The sequence below is a fragment of the Cynocephalus volans genome, chromosome 13 (assembly GCF_027409185.1).
Source record: "Cynocephalus volans isolate mCynVol1 chromosome 13, mCynVol1.pri, whole genome shotgun sequence".
Classification (NCBI taxonomy): Eukaryota; Metazoa; Chordata; class Mammalia; order Dermoptera; family Cynocephalidae; genus Cynocephalus; species Cynocephalus volans.
The window spans coordinates 5,612,350-5,631,028 of NC_084472.1; the positions used below are offsets into that span (position 1 = coordinate 5,612,350).

At 40.9% G+C, this 18,679-nt stretch overlaps 1 protein-coding gene across 2 annotated transcripts in view; it reads left to right on the forward strand.

The window, feature by feature from the left end:
* RAB31 (RAB31, member RAS oncogene family) overlaps nt 1-18,679 on the forward strand; it is a 107,201-nt gene that overhangs the window by 60,268 nt on the left and 28,254 nt on the right. For both annotated transcript variants that reach the window (XR_010021471.1, XM_063076539.1), the window contains exons 4-5: nt 9,625-9,696; nt 10,900-11,006. Coding sequence is in view for 1 of the 2 variants with exons in the window: in XM_063076539.1 (XP_062932609.1) it covers nt 9,625-9,696; nt 10,900-11,006 (179 nt within the window). In the remaining variant the exon portion in view is untranslated. The remainder of the gene's footprint in view (nt 1-9,624; nt 9,697-10,899; nt 11,007-18,679) is intronic.

An 18,679-nucleotide genomic window follows, 5' to 3' on the forward strand; every position in this document is an offset into this window, starting at 1 on the left:
CCTTGAACCCTGGCTACCCCAAGAAGGAAAAGCCACGCTCAAGTCCTCCAGGAGCTGACAGTTTAATGGATGCAGTCGGGAAATGGGGGCACCCCTGCCCTTTAGCCATACTGCTTGTCCACCTGCCAAGGGTGACTTCTGCAAGCAGGTGCCAGTCTGCCATAATTTGAAAGGCTGGGTGATCGGATCATGTGCTGGGAGCGCCGGCCGTGCCCGCAGCTGTGGGAGGCGCCCGCTCTCAGAGGTCAAGTTCAGGCTGCACACGTGTCCAAGCAAGCTCCCCCGCTCTCTTCCCTTTGTTCTAACGGGCTGCGGAGTCCACGGCCAAGACAGTAGTTCAGTATTCACAGGCTGTTGCTAAAGTCAGCTCGGAAGGCCTGGAAGAACGGGGCCTCTTACAAGCTCGGAGAGCTGCCGCGACTCCCTGCCCTGGCCCCGCGGCAGCGGGAGGACAGCCCCCGGCCACCGCCACCGCCACGGCCACCGGCGCGCCGAGCTCCCGGTGCGGGAAGCAGGCCCTGCCTCCATCCGCAGAACCTCCCGAGAGGAAGCCCGAAGCCCCGGCACGTGGGGAGGGGACAGGAGCCCGAAGGTGGGGTGTGTGGCACGGGCCGCGTGGACTGCTGCGTTCAGAAGAAGCCTGGGAGGCACCTTTGGTGAAGAGCCTTAGAGCTCGAGTTTCAGCGCTGAGAAGCTACAAAGGACGGGGTGCGCGTGGGTCAAGAGAAGGGCCACCGGGTGGGCGGAGCTGGGACCAGCTTGGCCCCCAGGTGAGGCCCGCAGGGCTGTGGTGCTAGTTAGGTGTTGTGTCCTTGAGAGAAATGGGAGTTCATGTGCAGAACTGGCTTCCCGGTGTCAGAATGCCACTGACAGGAGGGGACACTGACAGGACAAGATCATGTCCCTATGCTAAGGTAAGCTTCAGCAGTCCTAGGGGAACATGTTGTGCCCTCAGCTGCGAGATGGCAGAGCTGGCAGTGAGGGAAATGCAGAGGGACGTGGGACACAGACGGTGGCAGGGTGGACACCTCAGACCCAGAGCTGACAAGCAAACCCCAGCCTTGCTTTGTGCGTGTTCTCTCCGTCACAGGGACCCCACCTTTCCCCTTTGCTCTCCAGGGGCCATCCCCTTCTATGTGCGCCCAGGACTGCCTGGGCTGCCCCTCTGCGGACAGGCTTGTTCTGGAGGGACAGTGACTGCTAGATGAACGTTTTCCGTAAGTTAGGTAACGACATTTTACTGATGTGTGTTTTAGTCTGGGGTGCCCTGAGTAGCTTCTGATTATGAGGCATTGTCTGTGCCTCTTGGGTTGAGGCCAAGTTTCCGTTCTGCCAACTCTCAGAGGACATGGGGTGAAGATTACAGGCAGCCACTGAGACAGGAGTTTGGGGGAGCCCCGGGGTGCATTTGTTAGGAATCTAAGAAGCACATTACTTAGTTTTGTTTTCTCTCCTCTCCTCCCCTCCCGTCCTCTCCTGTTCCTCTTTTATGCAGCTAATTTCCTAACTCTGGTTAAAATACAGGAGCCTATGAATGTCATTCTCGAATAGGAAATTAGGCACATGCACTTTGTTTCATAACAAAAGCGCATGTTCCTGAGATGCCATCAGGCTTGTCCTAACAGGACCTGCTGGAGCGTCCCTAGAATTCAGGCTCATGTTTGAAGACATTCTCTATCCAGAGCGGCCCTTTAGAAAGTGCCTGACCCCACCCTACATGCCGAGAAAAAAGGGCTCTTTGAAGGCAGTGTCCTTGTTTGTCTTTGTCACCCTCTCTCACCATTTCCTATTGCTGCTGTAAGAGATTGCCACAAACTTAGTGGCTTAAAACAATATGAACTTACTCTTGTAGAGTTCTGAATGCCAGAAGCCTCGGATGCCCTCCAAGTATCAGCAGGGCTGAACCCTTCTTGGAGGCACAGGGGCAGATGCCATTCCCTTGCCTTTTTTGAAGACTGCCTGCACTCCTTGGCTTGTGGCCCTTCCTCCAGCTTCAGAGCCAGCAGTGTAGCATCCTCAAACCTCTCTCTCACTTGCCTGCCTCTGTGAGTACATTGAGCCCGCATGGATAATCCAAGATAATCTCTTCATCTGAAGCTCAGCTAATCAGCACGCTTAATTCCCCTCACCACATACCATAACCCAGTCGCAGGTTCCAGGGATTAGGATGTGGATACCTTTGGAGACTGTTATCTTGCCTACCATACTCCAGTTTCCTCATGGTTTAGAACAGTGCCTGTCATGCACCAAGTGTTCCATAGGTGCTGTAGAATGAATGAACATATTCAGTGTAAACCTGTATCTTAATGACATCAACTTAAGCAGCATTCAATTTCAGAGAAGCAATACAGGAAGGAAAAAGCATGGAATCTGGAGTCAAAAGACATGTGTTCAAGGTTTAGTTGTACCACTTAAGAGCTGTGCATCTTTGTAAATTCATGTAACCATTCTGAGCCTCAGTTTTCTCATCTGAAAAATGGGAACAATCCCATCTTCTCTACCTGCTTTCCCAGGGTTATTGATTTATCACGTGTTCAGTCATTAAATATTTGTTTAGCCCCTATTGTGGCCCTGATGGGGGCTCAGGGAAGGTTCTCAGGGGAGGTGGCAGTTGCGAAGAAGTGTGAATGAAGTGAGAGAGTGGCCTTGTGGACATCTGCCAGGGGAGTGTCTGGGCTGGGGGAAGGCGTCTGGGGAGGCTTTGAGGCTCAGTGTGCCTGCACGTTCAGGGAGTAGCGAGGAGGCTGGGTCTGAGTGACCAGGGCCTCAGACACCACAGTATGGAGCGTGGGTTTTATACTTTGCACGTTGGAAGGATTTTGAACAGTGAAGTGACACAAGCTGACTTATGTATGAAGGAAAAAAATCACTGGTGCTCAGTTAACATAAGATGATCTTAAGTATTTGCTTCAAAAGATTCCAGGGGTGGGTGGAGTGAGCTGGGATGGGAGGTGAGGAGAGGGCAGAAAGGAGTCGGTGGTCATGTGTTAGAGATGACCTTGAAGCCAGGGGAAGAGAACATGGAAGTGCATTATGCTATGCTCTCTTCTAGTACATGTGTTTAAAAATTTCCACAATAAAAACTTCCCATCCCTGTACCGACCAGCTGTGGGGAAAAAAAAAAAAAAAAAAAAAGTGAAAGCTAAGTACATTCTATGGTATATGTAAATAAATATCATAATCTAGCAGTTAAAACAGGATCCCTCTGATGGCTATATGGTCAGCTTGGAGGCCACTGCAATAACCAAATGCTGTAATGGAACCTTCTAGACATCTAGTTAAGGTAAGACAGCTTTGCTCAGGAAGAAGGAAGGCACAGCCCAGGCAGTGCCTCAGGCAGCTTGGCACATGGAGAGTCAAGTGCAGAGGCCGGGCACCTGGCACATTGGGAGAAATGAGACCACAGGCTTGCAGGTGCATCTTGTGCAATTCAGGTCCTTGCGGAGGCCTCCTCAGGGCCGTGCGGCAGGGGCAGGCTTTCAGGCCCAGGAGTGGCCCAGGGAGGCCTTACCGACCTAATCCGCCGCAGTCCTGGCTAACATGGGCCTGCCGTCCTCTCCTGCAGTGGGCCTTGTCCTGAACGTGGGCGGCTTACTATGAATATCAGGGCCAAAGCTGGGAGAGGCACCACACCAACCTGAGCAGGTGGAGAGGGGGAGAGACATGACTAACTTTCTGTGATCCTAGTGGCCTGCATCATGGCCTTTTCTCCAAATGCACAGAACAGGGGCTCTGTGTGATGTGAACAGACGGTAGCTAGGACCTAGGAAGGGTGGGACATAGTCTGGACTTTTAGGAAATTCCATTTGCTTGTCAACAGACAGGAATGTGAGCTGAGGTCCACTGCCCTTGGGTAACTTCGTGGGTAGGAAAAAATGCATTTCTACAGGATATCAAATCCTTGATATCATATATTATACTGACTTGTACATTATTCTAGGGCTTGGAATATTCCAGTTGATTACACTAATCCAGGCCCTCCCCACAACACCTATTTTGTGGGAAGATGTTTGGATTTGTGTTGTGTCATTTTCTACTGAAGAAGGCTTGCACTGACCGCATCTTATCAGAAAGGTGTCAGATGTTGTCAGTTACCTCTGAAACCCAGCTTTCTCCTGGTGCTTTTGCTTCAACCCTCGGATCCCTGAGGTAGGAGGCCTTTTGACTTTGATGACACATTAAGAGAAGAAAGAAAGAAAAGAAAAAAAGAAAAAGAAAAAGACATTGCCCGTCATTGCAAAAGTAATGCATCATGTTAAAAATTTTTTTTGAGTAATTCAGTAATAGTAAAACAGTGGTGGTCTACCTATAACGCCATTATTTGGAAATAAGTGTTGTTAATAGTTTGGTGTATTGTCTCCCAGCCCTTTTTTCTATTGAACTTTATGTACTGTCGGGTTTTAGGACATCTGAGTAGGTGTATTAACTAGGCCCTCTACTTTTCTGTGGAGAGAAAGGGTCTGTGTAAAAATTGGAAGCATTCTCCTGAATGGCACAGAAAGAACATTCAGTCATGTTTTTTCCATTCAGCTTTTGCCAGCTGAGAATGTTGGGAATTTCAGGAATTTTCTTCTACCACTTCTCTCTTTGTTTGAGTCCTAATGGGCGTTGGTTCTTTTTGGCTTCTGCCCTTGACTGGCCCTGGCCCTGGTGGTGGCCTTCTTTGGGAGAGAGAGAACTTCCGATTGTACGCTGGACCTGCATCAGATCCGAGGCCTGGTCGCAGGCCAGCATCGGCTCCCAGGCTGCGTCTGAGCCACTCACCAGGGACAGAGCGTTCTCTGAAAATCATAATACAGAACCCATCCCTGAAAGTTCCTGGACCGGATGCCAGAGCACTCCAACTGGGCTGACTCTCATCTGGAGAGGCAGAGCCCGGCTGCAGCTGTGCTTGTTGGAAACTTCACGTAGTTCCCCACTGCTCATTCCTGACCTGCAGAATTTTGCTGCTGTGGAATTTATGGTGCCACAAACATGCATTTAAGGAATTTTGCCTGAAGCAGACTGGGTGGTCTGAGGATTAGGAGATTTCCTGGAAGAGTACTTTCCACTGAATGCTGAGTAGCGTGTGTGTACGTGTGTGTGCACGCACATGTGATCGTGTGGGCATTTACAGGTAAGGTGCTCGGAGCAGGGCAAGCCAAGTAAGCTCCATGCAGAGCCTGATTTGCCTAGGCCACGAGTGTCCTCACCGAGCTGGGAAATCTCAGCTAGCGCCAATCGCCCCCCTCACCCCCCACCTTCATTTCATAAAACAGGACAACCAGGATAGAGCCCAGCCAGGCCTCAGGACCCACTGAACCTAGTTCTCGTCGTACTATCCCCTAAGGTAAATAAATACTATCTAAAAAAAGATTAAAAAAAAAAAATAATGGGAAATTCTGAGTTAAAACCAAAATAAATAGATTTCTTTACTGTAGACATTTCCAGAGCCTTTAATGTTCTAGTCATACTTTGTAAACCTCCAGGGGAACATTATTATAGGTAGTGTTTCTCAAACTTATTCGGCCAGGAAACCTTTTTTTACCAAAAAGCTCCTCAAGGGCCTAGTGTTCTGCAGAAGAACCTTGGGAAAATACCAAACTATGCTGTCTTGCTTCATGTGCCATTTAATATTTTTCAAAAGCTTGAGTTTAATTGCTGCCCCATGTTCCATTATATGGCCAACTCAAAATTTATGTTTTCACTCCCTGATGGTTAGACATTGAAATTGTTTCCAATTTTTCAGCATAACTGAATGAATTCTGGTTATGTTGTGACCATCTCTGATTATTTCGTTAAGAGGTAGAATTCCTGAATTACAGGGTATGAACATTTGTAAGATTCTCAAAATACATTGTCCAGCTGCTTTCCAGAAAGGTCGTGTTCATTCATCCACTGCCAGTTGCTGAGGGTGGTGGGCAGGGTTAGCGTCCATCTGTGAGTGTGTTCAGATTAAAGCGTTCAATCTGTGAAAGCTGAGAAGTCCAGGAAGCCCAAAGGGCTTGAAGAAAGCCATGCCCTTGTGCCTTACCATGTAGACATCCAGCAGTTAAAAAGCAAATGACCACACACACTAAGGGCATAAACAACCATTCTTTTGAGGAGACAAATAGGCTCTTCAAAATTCCCTGTGCTGCTTCTAAATAATTAAATGATACCTTGAAAGTTATCTGAACACCTTAATTTGTCTTCCAGATATTTTGTTGAGTAGTTAGGGAAGAAGGGATATTGAATTGGCATCTGTTGTGCTAATTTTCAAATAATCTTCTAAGGTGAGATTTAAAAATAAAGCTTTGTCAAACTCCTGTGATTGTGAACTTTATTTCTAGCAGAATCTTTTTATCTGAGTATTCCATCAGTCTTAATTCTGACTCCACAGACACTAGAGTGGGTGGTGCAGAGCACTGAGGCTGATTGTGGTGCTTGTTTTATAGTGGAGGGGAAGCATGTGCATTGCAGGCTGGAAGGGACTTGTCTTTTGTCCTCCACAAATGTTGTCCTTTGGTCAATGCATTATTGGGTTTGGAACTGAGACGTGAACCTGTAACTCATTAAACCCCCCCAAGTCCCCAGCAATAAAGTTGTTTAAGTGGCTTCAACAACAGATTTATTTCAGAGTGATTCCATTTGGAGGAAGGAAAGAATGAGTAATGCATTGTTTACCAAGATCTATTCAATAATTCATGAGACCTGCACACCAGTGACCGTCTTAGAGTCTGTTCATGGTGTTATAACCTAAAATGAACTGTTTTAGAAGACGTCCACAAGTTGCTTGTTTGTGCTTGAGTCCGTAAGTCTCTTGACTTTTGAGAAATAAAGTTCGTATGGACTCTCCTACTATGTGAGTTTATGCGGACCACTTTTGTATGAGGCTATTTTGAAAAAATGGGTGTTTTATATCATTGGGCTAGAAGGACACTTTATGCACTCTCTACTCTTAGCAAAGCAGAATGTTTCAAAAATACGTTGCCTTTCTACCCTTTGGGCAGGAATTCTGATTCTGTTTCTTAGGTGTGAGAAGTGGATTGCCAAAGTGTGGGTTAAAAATAGATTTATGGATGCCTAATAATTATGGCAAGCACACAGCATGGGGTGGCCAGTGAATAAGGAAAGGCTCGTGTGGCAGGTGGTCGCTGTCCTCAAGCGAGTCCTGGAGTGATGGTTTGCTGGGCAGAGGAGAGTGGGCACGGCCGAGGCCCTGCTGTGTCTTTGGCGCCACACAGTTCAGCTGTGAACCAGTTGCTTCATCCCCAGCTCCAGCCCACCTTTTCCTTTTTCTGAAAACCACAGAGGCTCCAGAGTAACTTCTCTTTGAGGTGGACATTTGCATGGAGGGACATGGGGGAGGGGAGGGCAGCTGCTTCCACTCTGCACCTGTCCTGGGGCCTCGACAGCAGTCCTCAGTGTCATGAAAGGGGAGCCTTGGGAACGCGTGCACTATACGGATCCAAATATGGCCATTGCAACTGGCAAGTGTTTATTCCATGAGAAGTGTGGTGTGGGAGATACAATGAATGGTTTTGGGATTTTTCTTTGCCAGAAAAGCTTCAGGATCCATCCATCCTTCCCTGATCCCTCCCCGACACCCCAATAAACATGGCTTTTTGTAAAACTTAAAAATTATTTTACTTAAAAGTCATTGTAAAAACTGTACAGTACAGCTCATAAGGAAAATGTAAAAATCCCACCATTAATATTTTGAGAAACTTTATGTTATTCCTGTACAGAAAGACTCACACTCCTACACACATTTCAACCTAAATTACATTATGTTACATGTGCTGCTTGAGACTATTTTTTCATTTAATAGTCTGTCAAAGATGCCTTTTCCTATAAATAAAAATCCTCATCATTATTTTAATGGTTGTGGAATATTCCATTATATACATCTATGTCTTAGTCTTCCTGGGCTGCTATAACAAAATACCATAGACTGGGTGGCTTAAACAACATTTGTTTCTCACAGTTCTAGAGGCTGAGATGTCCAAGATCAAGGTGCAGACAGAGTGGGTGACTGGTGAGGGCTCGGTTCATGGTTTGCAGATAGTGCCTTCTTGCTGTATCCTCACATGGCTGAGAGAAAGAAGAGAAATCTGGTCTCTTCCTCTTCTTATAAGGGTGCTAATCCCATCATGGGGATCCACCATCATGATCTCATCTAACTCTAATCGCCTTCCAAAGGCCCTACCTCCTAGTACCATCACACTGGAGTTAGGGTTGCAACATATGAATTTGGGGGTGGGGGCACACAAACATTGAGTCTGTAACATACCATTAATCAATTCCCTGGGATGACCCTTCAGTTTGTTTTCAAGTTTTTGCTCCTACGTACAACATAGGGATGTGTCTTTCTGTGTGTGATGATCTCTCCACTATGTATTCCTGTAAGTGGCACTGCTGGGTCAGAGTGCACATTTCAACTTTGGTGTATAGTATGTTACCAACAGTGGCTTTGAAGAGAGGTATTAAAGTATATTTGCATGAGAGTGGCTCCCTTCCCAAGCCCACGCCAACACTGGCCATGATAAATCTTCGTAAGACTTAATAAACTAATAAGCGCCTCATCATTGTTTTTATTTCCATTTCTTTTATTCTGATTGAACATGTTGTAAAATATTTATTGGAAATTTATATCTCCTCCTTTGTGGTTTATCTTTGTATATCCTTGGTCTATTTTTTCTTCGAGCTATCTTTTTCTTATTGACTTTCAGAACTCCTCCAAGATATTTTTTAATTTAAAAAAAGATGCAAATTAAGACTGGACCGTTCTCCAAAATATGGATAAAAATATGTATTCTGATAATGATTATCTGTCCTCTTTGGGGATAAATGACTCTAGTAACTTTGTTAACATTGTGCAATGAGGACCATCTAATATCTCAGTGTTTGCAGCCCTTAGGTGGGCGAGGAAGCTCTGCACTGGAGAGTGGGCAGCCGTCCAGGCCTGAGGACGGGCTGCCCTTGCTGCAGCGTTCCTCATTAACGGCTCAGCAAGGGTCCTGTGATCTTTGCCCGCGTTCTGTTTTCCTCCCATTGACTTACATCTTTTTGTACTGCTGTGTAATTCTAATGAGATTGCCCTGGGTCAATTATTTGGGATAAATGATAAGCAGTAGAGAAAAGAAAATTCACAGGATGGCAACATTTAAAATAAAAATTGTTCTGTTGAACTTTCAGAAGGAAAGAACAGAGCTGTGGTTAGTAAAGGTGAGAAAGGGGGAGGGTAAGAGGGAAGGGGTTTGTGAGAAATTGGTTAATGGACACGAGGAATGGTTATGTTTTGTAATGATGAACATGCTAATTATCCTGATTTGACTGATTATCGCACATCGTTCATAGGTATTGATATTCAACTCTGTACTCCACAAATATGTGTAATCATCTATGTTTCAATAAAAAAAATAGATAAAATAAAATTTGTCTTTGGTCTTTGTCCATGAGTAGATTTCATGGTCTACAAACCACAAGCATATGTGCAGGCAGGAAGGAAAATTTATTATTTAATATGAACCCTGGAAAAACTCTAGGGAGAATTTAGGGATCCTATAAGGGTAATAATGCAGTATAAACATTTTATATTTAAATTGGGATTTCATAAAACCTGTTCGCGATGGCCTGAAACTGTTCATTGTTCTTTAACAGTTCCATTCACTGGCTCCCATGTACTACCGAGGGTCTGCTGCGGCTGTCATTGTATATGATATTACCAAACAGGTAAGAACACCTCCTTAGAACTTCGGCACCAGTTATGGTGAGTCGGTCTTAGACCAAAGCAGAGACTCACTGCTTGAGTTGTGCCAGCATCCTGGAATGAGATTTCATAGTATGGTAGTTGGGGACAGTGAACACTGTGTATTGAGTTTATTTCACCCAATGAAGCACCTCAGATTGATCTGCTAAATTAAATAAACGACAATAAACATTCATTTTTAAAACTGACTGTTTGGGGCCGAGCCCGTGGCGCACTTGGGAGAGTGCAGCGCTGGGAGCGCGGTGACGCTCCCGCCACAGGTTCGGATCCTATATAGGAATGGCCGGTGCACTCACTGGCTGAGAGCCGGTCACGAAAAAGACAAAAAAAAAAACTGACTGTTTGTAGAGGAAGGGTCATGCCTCCTAGTTCTATGCTGCAGAATGTCAGCTTTTTAAGAAAAGGAAAATTATTTTAAGTTCTGCATGTTTTATAATTATAGGATACTTATTTTCTATTAGCGTTTTAGTCATGTTACTTAAAATGCCAAGGATAATGTTTATGTGTGTATATATATGTGTGTGTGCTTGTGTATAAACAATATACATATATTTTTAGTTATATTGAGGCTGTAGGATCTCCATCAACAGATAGCTGCAGTGGTACGATGACATTTTTTTCCCACTCCTGCAAGTTGAATTATTTACTTTTTTCTCTGGAGTGCTGACTCTGTGCACAAGACTGTTAGTTTAATGATCCATCCTAGTTTCCTTCCATAAGCTCCTGACCACCTCTAAGTGTGTTGTCTTTCTTGGCCTGTTTCCTGGAGGACAGTTGTGAGTGAAGGGCCGAAAGGAAAACAGGACACTAAAAATATATATTTCTTTCCTGACATGGGTGTGAACACTCATTTAGTCCTGTTATCCTTATTCATGTGGAGTCGGGCCTATAGTTTTAAGCAAATGTTATTTATAGAAGAAAAGTACTGAAATGATTTTCTTAATTTCATTAAGTTTTAATTTTGGAAAAAGGACCTTTAATAGGCTATTTAAGTATAAGTTAACTAATGTTAACTTTTGTGCCTAGATAGGGGGGTAGTATGTTAATCTGCGTGAGTCTTCTAAAAATATTTTTCTCCATTAAATTGAATTGAGTTTGTATTTCTATTTGGTTGAAATATAATATTGACAGGTCTTTCCAATGATTCATTTACACTTTTGGTTTAGGATTCATTTCATACTTTGAAGAAATGGGTCAAAGAACTGAAAGAACATGGTCCAGAAAACATTGTAATGGCTATTGCTGGAAACAAATGTGATCTCTCAGATATTAGGTAAGATGCATTTAAAAATTTTTTGTGTGTAGTTCATATCCTCCAGCCCTGAATGTCTGCAGGTAAAAAGGTATTATGCCTTTGTTGTTATGTCTGCTGTCAGTGTAATAATTTAATTGATGGCCATTCACAATGTGGTATTTATTCAATCAGAGTGGAATTAGGGAAAATGGTAGGGAAATGCAAATCGGATGGACCATACGGTCATGAATATTAAAATAAAATCTCCTATACATAGCACAGTTACATCCCTGATTCTGGATATCTTTGAACTAGATTGTTGTATTATTTTTAATGTTAACTTTTCCATTGTTATCATTATTATTACCAGCACAATTTTAGTAACACTTCCATATGGTAATAACTATTAGAATTCTTAATATTTTCCATAGCATCCCTGCCTGTTATAGTTGTCGATTTTAACCTGAGGATATAGTCAAGTCTATAATGTCACTATGATGTATTCACTGTCTGTGGACACCTTGGCTTCCCCCAGTGACAATGGATTGTTGAACTTCGTTTACCTGGAGAGAGTTTACATGGATTAGAGACTTGAGAGTAGCTTTAACTAGCCTGGTAAGCTAACTATTTTACTAACTAAATATGTTAGAAAAAAGGAAATAGTGAATTTGTGTTGTCTTCATTCTCTTGGTTAATTTAATTCCCAGGAATTCCAGTAGTTGATTTTCATAAATACAACTACATCATGCTTCCAGTTTTGCTAATCCAAATAGGATTAAACCAAAGATAAATAAACAGTGAAAATGGATCTTGCAAAAGTTCTTGACATGGCATTTGATAAATTGCTCTGTTTCTCTGGGATTTCAAAAGCTTTATATCACATGGCACTGGGCTGGTTTATAATAACGGATGTGAATACCACTTAGCCGTTTGTTTTTCTGGAGGCTGGACACATCTTTAAATCCCCCAGACTTAGTTCAGAAGCTCCCTTCTTTACTGTAGTTCCGAATTAGCTGGCTTGTCTACTATTCCTAGCAGAATTGCTTTAACTACTCTCACTGGAAGGGGTCGTGGGCAAGCAGAGACAGCCTTTGCTGAGAGAAGGTGCGGCTGTCCAGCACCACCTAATCGTGGTGCTGATGGTACACTGTGAAGCAAAATCAAGCTTTGTGTACGAGCGTTATGGAATGCCAGGGGACTAGAACTTCAGCAGGAAGTGATTTGGACTTGTATGGTATAGGTTAGAATTCTTGGTTACATGGAACTGAAACCCAATTGAAATTAATTTCAGGAAAAAGGGGAATTTATTGGAAGGTCCTGGTATCAATGTGGTGAAAACCAGGGCTGCCTTTAGCTCTCGTATTTGATATGTCTGGAGAGATGTTGGCATTCTGTGTTCCATGTCTAAAATGCCATGGAAGGATTTCCCCACATTATGACAGGTACCTGTGGCCGAGGGAGGGGTTTTAGGTAGTACGAGATATTTACCACTATAAACTTGAGAATAGAGGGTGGGAAGTCTTGAAGAGGGCACTTCCTAGAAAAGTGTAGCCTGGCCAGACAAAATGTATCTGCTGCGACATGTTGGCTTGGCTACCAACAATTAAAGACACTCCATTTCTCAGGATGGAATTCACCTTTCATGCACTGGTACAGCATTCTCCTCAGCGAGTGGTCTGGTTTGTGCCCCCCGGTCCCTCTCTATGCAGTTTTCCAAATGCCCCAGCTGATGTAATCCATCCATCTCACTTTCAGTTCTATTCACTCACAACCCTCCATCCCATATGAGAGATAATCCAATGCCGTCCAGCTACTACCTCCAGTGGTGACATCATGGGGCCACTGTCCCATGAGTCCTGGCTCTCTGGGTAATATCTTTTCTCCTCTGGTTTGGCCTCAGTGAGGTCTGAACGTGGCTTCCCAAGGTCCTGCAGTTGTGGTTTAAAGTGCGGAATTTATATCTTTTGTTACACACAATGTTATCTTAGATGGCACTTGTTATCGAACCACACTACAGTGAAATGACTCCCTTCATTTGACATCCCTTACTGCAGTTCTCCCTCAAACTTCTGATTGGCTCAATGAGAAAGACTAGTTTGATGCTAGTAAATTTCTAATTTGTAAACATCTTATATATTTTACTGAGATAATTTACAAACATAAAATTCACCTAATTTAAGTGTGCAGTGAATTTTAGTATATTTATCGAATTGTGTAACATCATCACATCTAATTTTAAGACATTTCTATCACCCTACATTGAACATCATGTCCACTTACAGTCACTCCCAATTTCCGCCTCTCTCCAGCTCCTGGCAACCATTAATTTACTTTTTTGTCTCTATAAATTTGCTTTTTTCTGGACATTTTAAATAAATGGAATCATACAATATGTGGTCTTTTGTGACTAGCTTCTTTCACTTAGCATAATGTTTTTGAGGTTTGTCTGTGTTGTGGTTCATGCATTTTTATGGCTGAATAATATTTTATTGTCTAGATTTACCACATTTTATTTATTCGCTCACCAGTTGGCATCTGAGTTGTTTTTGGCTATTGTGAAAAACACTGCTATGAATAATTATGTCCAAATTTTGTGTGGATGTATGTTTTCATTTCTCTTGGAGTAGAATTTCTGGGTCATATGGTAACTCTGTTTAACGCTTTGAGGAACTCATAAACTCACGAAGTGCAGTATTCACATTTAAGTATCTCATCCATTTTGAGTTAATGTTTGTGTATGATGTAAGATATTGATCCAAATTCATCTTTTTCCATGTGGATATCTTATTGCCCCAGCACCATTTGCTGAAAAGATTTATTTTCCATTGAATTTTTTGATCACTTTACAAATTTTTAAAAATTAGCTGACCGTAAATGTTAAGCCTTATTTTTGTGCTCTTAATTTTATTCAGGTGATCTACATGTCTGCTGTTATGCCAGTGCCACACCGTTTGATTGCTGTAGCTTTTTGTCTTAAGTTTGAAATTGGGAATTGCTAGTCTTCCAACTTTGTTCTCATTTTCAAGATTGTTTGGCTTCTGGGTCCTTCACATTTCCATATGAATTTTAGGATCCACTTCTCAATTTCTGCAAAAACAAACAAACACATGGCAACTGGATTTTAGCAGAGACCAATCTGGGTATTATTGCCATCTTACAATCTTAAGTTTTCCTGTCCATGAACATGAGATGTCTTTCCATTCTATATAAGTCTTTAATTTCTTTTAGCAATGTTTTCTCATTTTCAGTGTACAAGTCCTACATTTTTTTTTTTTTTGCTACATTTATTGCAAAGTATTTGATTTTTCTTGATGGTGTTATTTCATTTATGGCATGGTTATTGCTAGTGTTTAGAAATATAATTGATTTTGTAGGTTTATCTTGTATACTATGACCTTACTAAACTCAGTTTTTAGTTCTAGTTATAGTTTTCTAGTAAATTCTTTGGAGTTTTCTATATATAAGATTATGTTATCAGTGAATAAAGGCAATTTTACTTCTTCCTTTCCAATATGGGTGCCTTTTATTATTTCTTTTTCTTCTCTAATTGCCCTGGCTAGAACCTCCAGTACAATGTTGACTAAAAGTGGTGAGAGCAGGCATTTTTATCTTCTTCCTGATCTTAGGGACAAAGCATCTAGTCTTTCTCCACTAAGTATAATGTTAGCTGTAGATTTTACTTAGATCCTCGATATCAGGTTCAGGAAGTTCCCCTTCTATTCCTAGTTTATTGAAGGGTTTTACCATGAATGAATGTTAGATTTTGTCAGATAAATTTTCTGCATCTTTTGAGATAATTATGTAGTTTTTTGTCCTTTAATCTGTTGTATTACATTAATTGATTTTTGGATGTTAAACTAACCTTGCATTCCTGGGATAAATCCTACTTGGCCATGATACATAATCCTTTTTAAACATTGCTAGATTTGGCTTGCTAGTATTTTGTTAAGGATTTTTATGACTATATTCATGAGGGATGTTGGTTTGTAATTTTCTTCTCTGTAATGTCGTTGTTTGGCATTGGTATCGGGGATACAATGAATGAGTTAGGAAGTGTTCCTTCCTCTGTTTTGTAGAAGAGTTTGTGAAGGATTGGTCTTAATTCTTCTCTAAATGTTATGTGATTTATTTGTGCAGTTCATAGTATTTTCTTATCCTTTTAATTTCTCTAAGGTCAGTAGTGATGTCTCCTTTTTCATTTCTAATTTTAGAAATTTGAGTCTTCTCTCTGTTCTCATTCAGTCTTGCTGAAAGTTTGTCAATTTTGCTGACTTTTTCAAAGAAACAATGTTTCCTTTTTTTCCCTATTTCATTCATTTTCCACCTTATTGTTATTATTTCCTTTTTTCTCTTTGCTTTGTGTGTGCTTTGCTCCTTATTTTCTAGTTTTTTAAGGAGGAAGGTTGAGATTTTTTTAAAGTGGGCATTTACAGCTATAAATTTTCCTCTAAGCACTGCTTTGGCTGCATCCCATAAGTTTTGGTGCATTGTGTTTTTAATCATCTCAAAATATTTTCTAATTTATTTACTGACTGATTATTTAGTAACGTATTGTTTAATTTTCACATATTTATGAATTCTCCAAGTTTCTGACTGTTGATGATTTCTCATTTAGTTCCATTATAATCTGAAACATACTTTGTATGATCTTAATTATTTTAAATTCATTGAGATTTTTATGGCTTACCATATGGTCTATCCTGGAGAATATTCCACGTGAGCTAGTAAGTTTGTGTCACCTATTTTTTATACTTGCTATTTTCCTTTTGAGAAATGGGTTGAGGAGCCTAAGTTTGAGGGCCTTCTGCAGACAACTATATATAGCTAGAATTGAATTATATTTTATCTTTATAGTGTTTATTTTTTAGGATTACATCCTTTTTATGACAACTGATACTAGTGTTCCATTTATGATGGTGATAAAACATTTCTTTTAAAATGTTAAAGAGTTGATTTATGCACATGACATGATTGTATACATAGAAAATCCCAAGGAATAAAGCAAAAAAAACTTCTAAAACTAATAAGTGGGTTCAACAAAGTCATAAGATACAAGATCAAACAGAAAAATAAATTATATTTCTATATACTAAAAATGAATATGCAGAAATTGAATTTAAAAGTACACTATCCTTTACAGTTGCTCCAAAGAAAAGGAAATACTTAGGTATGTACTTAACAAAACATGTATAGGATCTGTATGCTGAAAATCACAAAATGCTTATAAAAAAATCAAATAAGACTTGGGTAAATGGATAAATATTGTGTTTATGAATTGAAAGTCTCATTCTCTCCAGATTGATCTATAGGTTTAGGAGCAATTTCTATGAAGATCTTAGCAAAGTTTTTTTGTAAAGATAGACACACCTATTGTAAAGTTTGTATAGAAAGGCACAGGCACTAGAATAGCTAAAATAACACTGACAAAGAATAATGTAATGGAAAGAATCACTCTATCCTATACTAAGGCTTGCTAATATAGGTACAGTAATCAGTACAGTATGGTGTTGGCAGTGGGGTGGACACATAGATGAACAGAACAGAACAGAGGACCTGGAAATAAATCCACACAAACATGCTTAACTGATTTTTGACAAAGATACAAAAGGAGGAAGGGGATAGTCTTTTTAACAAATAATGCTGGAGTAATTGGATACCTATAGGCAAAACAAAAACTTCAACCTTATATAAAAATTAATCTAAAATGAGTCATAGACTTCAATGTAAAACTATGAAACATTTAGAAAAACTACTAAGAGAAAATCTTTAGGATCTGGGGCTAGGAAAAGAGTTCTTAGACTTGACATGAAAAGCATGATCCCTATAAGGAAAAGATGATAAATTGGACCTCTTCAAAATTAAAAAACATTTGCTCTGTGAAAAGACCGTGTGAAGACAATGAAAGACAAGCTACAGACTGGGAGGAAATACTTGCAAGCCAGATATCTACACAGGACTGGTATGTGGGCTACTAAAGAACTTTCAGAACTTAATGTGTAAAAAACCCCACCCGATTTGAAAATGGGCAACAGACTTGAACAGACATTTCATCAAAGAGAACATGAAGATGATGAATAATGATACAAAAAGATGTTCATCATCATTAGAAGACCTATCAGAATGGCTAGCATAAAAGACAGTGACAATACCTAATGCTGGAGAGGATACAGAAAAAATTGGGTCATTCATTCATGGCTGGTGAGACTGTAAAATTGGCACTGCTGTCCTGGAAAGCAGTTTGTCAGTTTCTTATAAAACTAAACGTGCAAATACCATATGGTCTAGCAATCAGACGCTTGGGCATTTATCCCAGAGTAATGAAAACTTATGTTCACACAAACCCTGCATGTGAATATTCATAGACACTTTATCAAAACTGGTATCAGCACAGATGTTCTTCAGCAAGTGAATGATTAAACAAGTGAATGGTTAAACAAGTGAATGGTTAAACAAACTCTGGTGCATCCATATCATAGCCTGGCACTCAGCAACAAAAGAAAACAAGCTGCCAATACTTGAAACTTGAATGAGTCTTCAGGGGAATTGTGCTGAGTGGCTGAAACCAATCCCAAAGATTTCACGGTGTCTGATTCCATTTATATACATTTTTGAAATGAAAACATTTTAGAAATAGAGGCTAGATTAGTGGTAGCCAAGGGTTATAGTTAGGGGCAATGGGGACAGGAGAGGGGAAGGAAGGTGGTCGTGGATATAAAAGGGCAACATAAGGGCTCCTTGTGATGTTGGAGCTGCTCAGTGTCTTATCTGCAGTGGTAGATGCGTGAATCTACACAGGTGAGAAAACTGTATAGAACTTAATATATGTGCCCTCACGCACGGCACGAGCGAGTAGAAGTAAAGCTGGGGAAATCTGAATAAGATACAGTGCATCAATATCAACATCTTGTTTGTAATATTATTTTATAGTTTTGCAAAATGTGACCACGTGGAGAAACTGGGCAAAGTATAAAAGGAATCTCTTGGTTTTCTTTCTTTCTTTTTTTTTTTTAATTTTTAATTTTTAATTTTTTTTACAGCTGGCCGATACAGGTATTCTTTCTTATAATTGCATGTGAATTTACAGTTATCTCAATAAAAAATCAATTAACAAAGAATTGATTTAGATAAAAATAATAAATATTCAAACAGTGGTATATATGTATAAATCTATATATGAATATTATAATATTATATAGAAACACATATGGCAAAATTGCAAAGAGGGATATGTTTGAGTAAAGTTTTGTGAATACAGATGATGAATTTAACAATCTCCAGCACAACCAATGTACAAAAGAAGAACAGGACAACTATATAGTCATGCGTCCTTTAATGAAGGGGATATGTTCTCAGAAATGCATCAGGCCACTTCGTCGTCGTGTGAACATCATGGCGTGTGCTCTCACAAACCTAGATGGTACAGTCTGCTGCACACCTAGGCTATATGGTATGGCCATTATAATTTTATGGGACCACCATTGTATCTGTGGTCAGTTGTTGACAGAAACGTCGTATGTAGCACCTGACTATATTAAAAACTCATTTAAAAAAGAGGGAAAGGGAAAGCCTAATATTTTTGTCTCTGTCTAGAGTATATGTATCTCCCATGAGACAGGAATTGTCTGGTAAATGATCAGGCCTGGGAACCTAATGGACATCTGCTGCTGACACCTTTCCCTGGCAGGGGAATCCGATTCTTGGTCAGCCAATCT